Source organism: Hibiscus syriacus, unplaced genomic scaffold (assembly GCF_006381635.1).
Source record: "Hibiscus syriacus cultivar Baekdansim isolate YM2019G1 unplaced genomic scaffold, ASM638163v2 tig00113719_pilon, whole genome shotgun sequence".
Lineage (NCBI taxonomy): Eukaryota > Viridiplantae > Streptophyta > Magnoliopsida > Malvales > Malvaceae > Hibiscus > Hibiscus syriacus.
In genome coordinates, this window is record NW_024063467.1 from 704,463 (window position 1) to 705,651 (window position 1,189).

Sequence of the window (1,189 nt, forward strand, 5' to 3'; positions counted from 1 at the left end):
GCGTCTTACACTGCTTTCCTCTTCCAACAATTTCCCTCTCAGCTTCGATACACAAAAGCTCCATAATGAAGGTTAGATTCTACACTTCTTCTGTTGTTCTGCAAGTAAAACTACTTTTATATGCTGGCTTTTAGACTTTGATCTGAAATATTGACGGTGAGATGTTTTGTTTTTCTTTTCCGGCAGAAAGTTGTGCTGAAATTGGATTTTCACGACGAGAAATGCAGACAGAAAGCCATGAAGACGGCCTCCGGTATTTCGGGTATGGTATAATTAACAAACTTGCTTTTTTTTTAGTTCGAAAGCCAGATCTTGAAGAAGAAAGAACCTAACTTTAACTGTTTTTGCAGGGGTCGAATCGGTTTCCATGGACAAGGACCACAAACTGACGGTGACCGGAGACATTGATCCGGTGGCGGCGGTGAGGAAACTGAGGAAGCTATGTCACACCGAAATCGTTTCCGTCGGACCGGCGAAAGAGCCGGAGAAGAAGAAAGAAGAGCCGGAGAAGAAGAAAGAAGAGCCGAAAAAGGATGAAAAGAAAGATGAGAAAGCACACATAAACCAACCGCCCTACCCGTATACCTTTGTATATTATCCGCCGGTACCGGATTCTTACACATACGGCAAATACGTGGGAGAAGATCCCGCCGGTTGTGTTATCTGCTAATTTTTTTTGTTCCAATAGGTAATCAAATGATTTGAATTATCCACGTGATAAATTTCTAATGAATAAGATACTGATGATTATAAAAAAAACTATATAATTATAAGGGATTAGTGCCTTTTTAGTTATTTTGTACACAACGGTAAGGCAATTTAGTTTGGAAATTTTGATGTATTTTTTTAAATTAAGCTTATTAAGTTTTTTCCCCTCTACATATGTTGTATTATTTTATTTTCCGAATTAATGAAAATTTTCAATTTTATATTTGATGCATACAATCATTGAATTAGTTTATATTATTCATCGATTTTATTGATGATAAGTTTATTTAAAAAATAAAAATAGGTTTAATTATATAATAGTATCAATAAAAATAGAAATATTAACGCTTCAAATAATTATTATGGTCCAAGACATCAAACTTATCCCGTACACTAACTCCTCTCCCCCTTACAAAGTAGAAAAAATAACCTCAGTGACCAAAAATGCCTTATAATATACGAATTTAACCAATTTTTTTGG

General features: G+C 35.0%; 1 protein-coding gene across 1 annotated transcript; it reads left to right on the forward strand.

The window, feature by feature from the left end:
* LOC120186679 (heavy metal-associated isoprenylated plant protein 12-like) lies at positions 1 to 770 on the forward strand. The gene is made up of 3 exons (XM_039190557.1): positions 1 to 71; positions 187 to 262; positions 351 to 770. The coding sequence occupies exons 1-3, from the start codon at positions 66 to 68 to the stop codon at positions 668 to 670; spliced, it is 402 nt and encodes a 133-aa protein (XP_039046488.1). The 5' UTR covers positions 1 to 65; the 3' UTR covers positions 671 to 770.
* Positions 771 to 1,189: the final 419 nt, after the last annotated feature.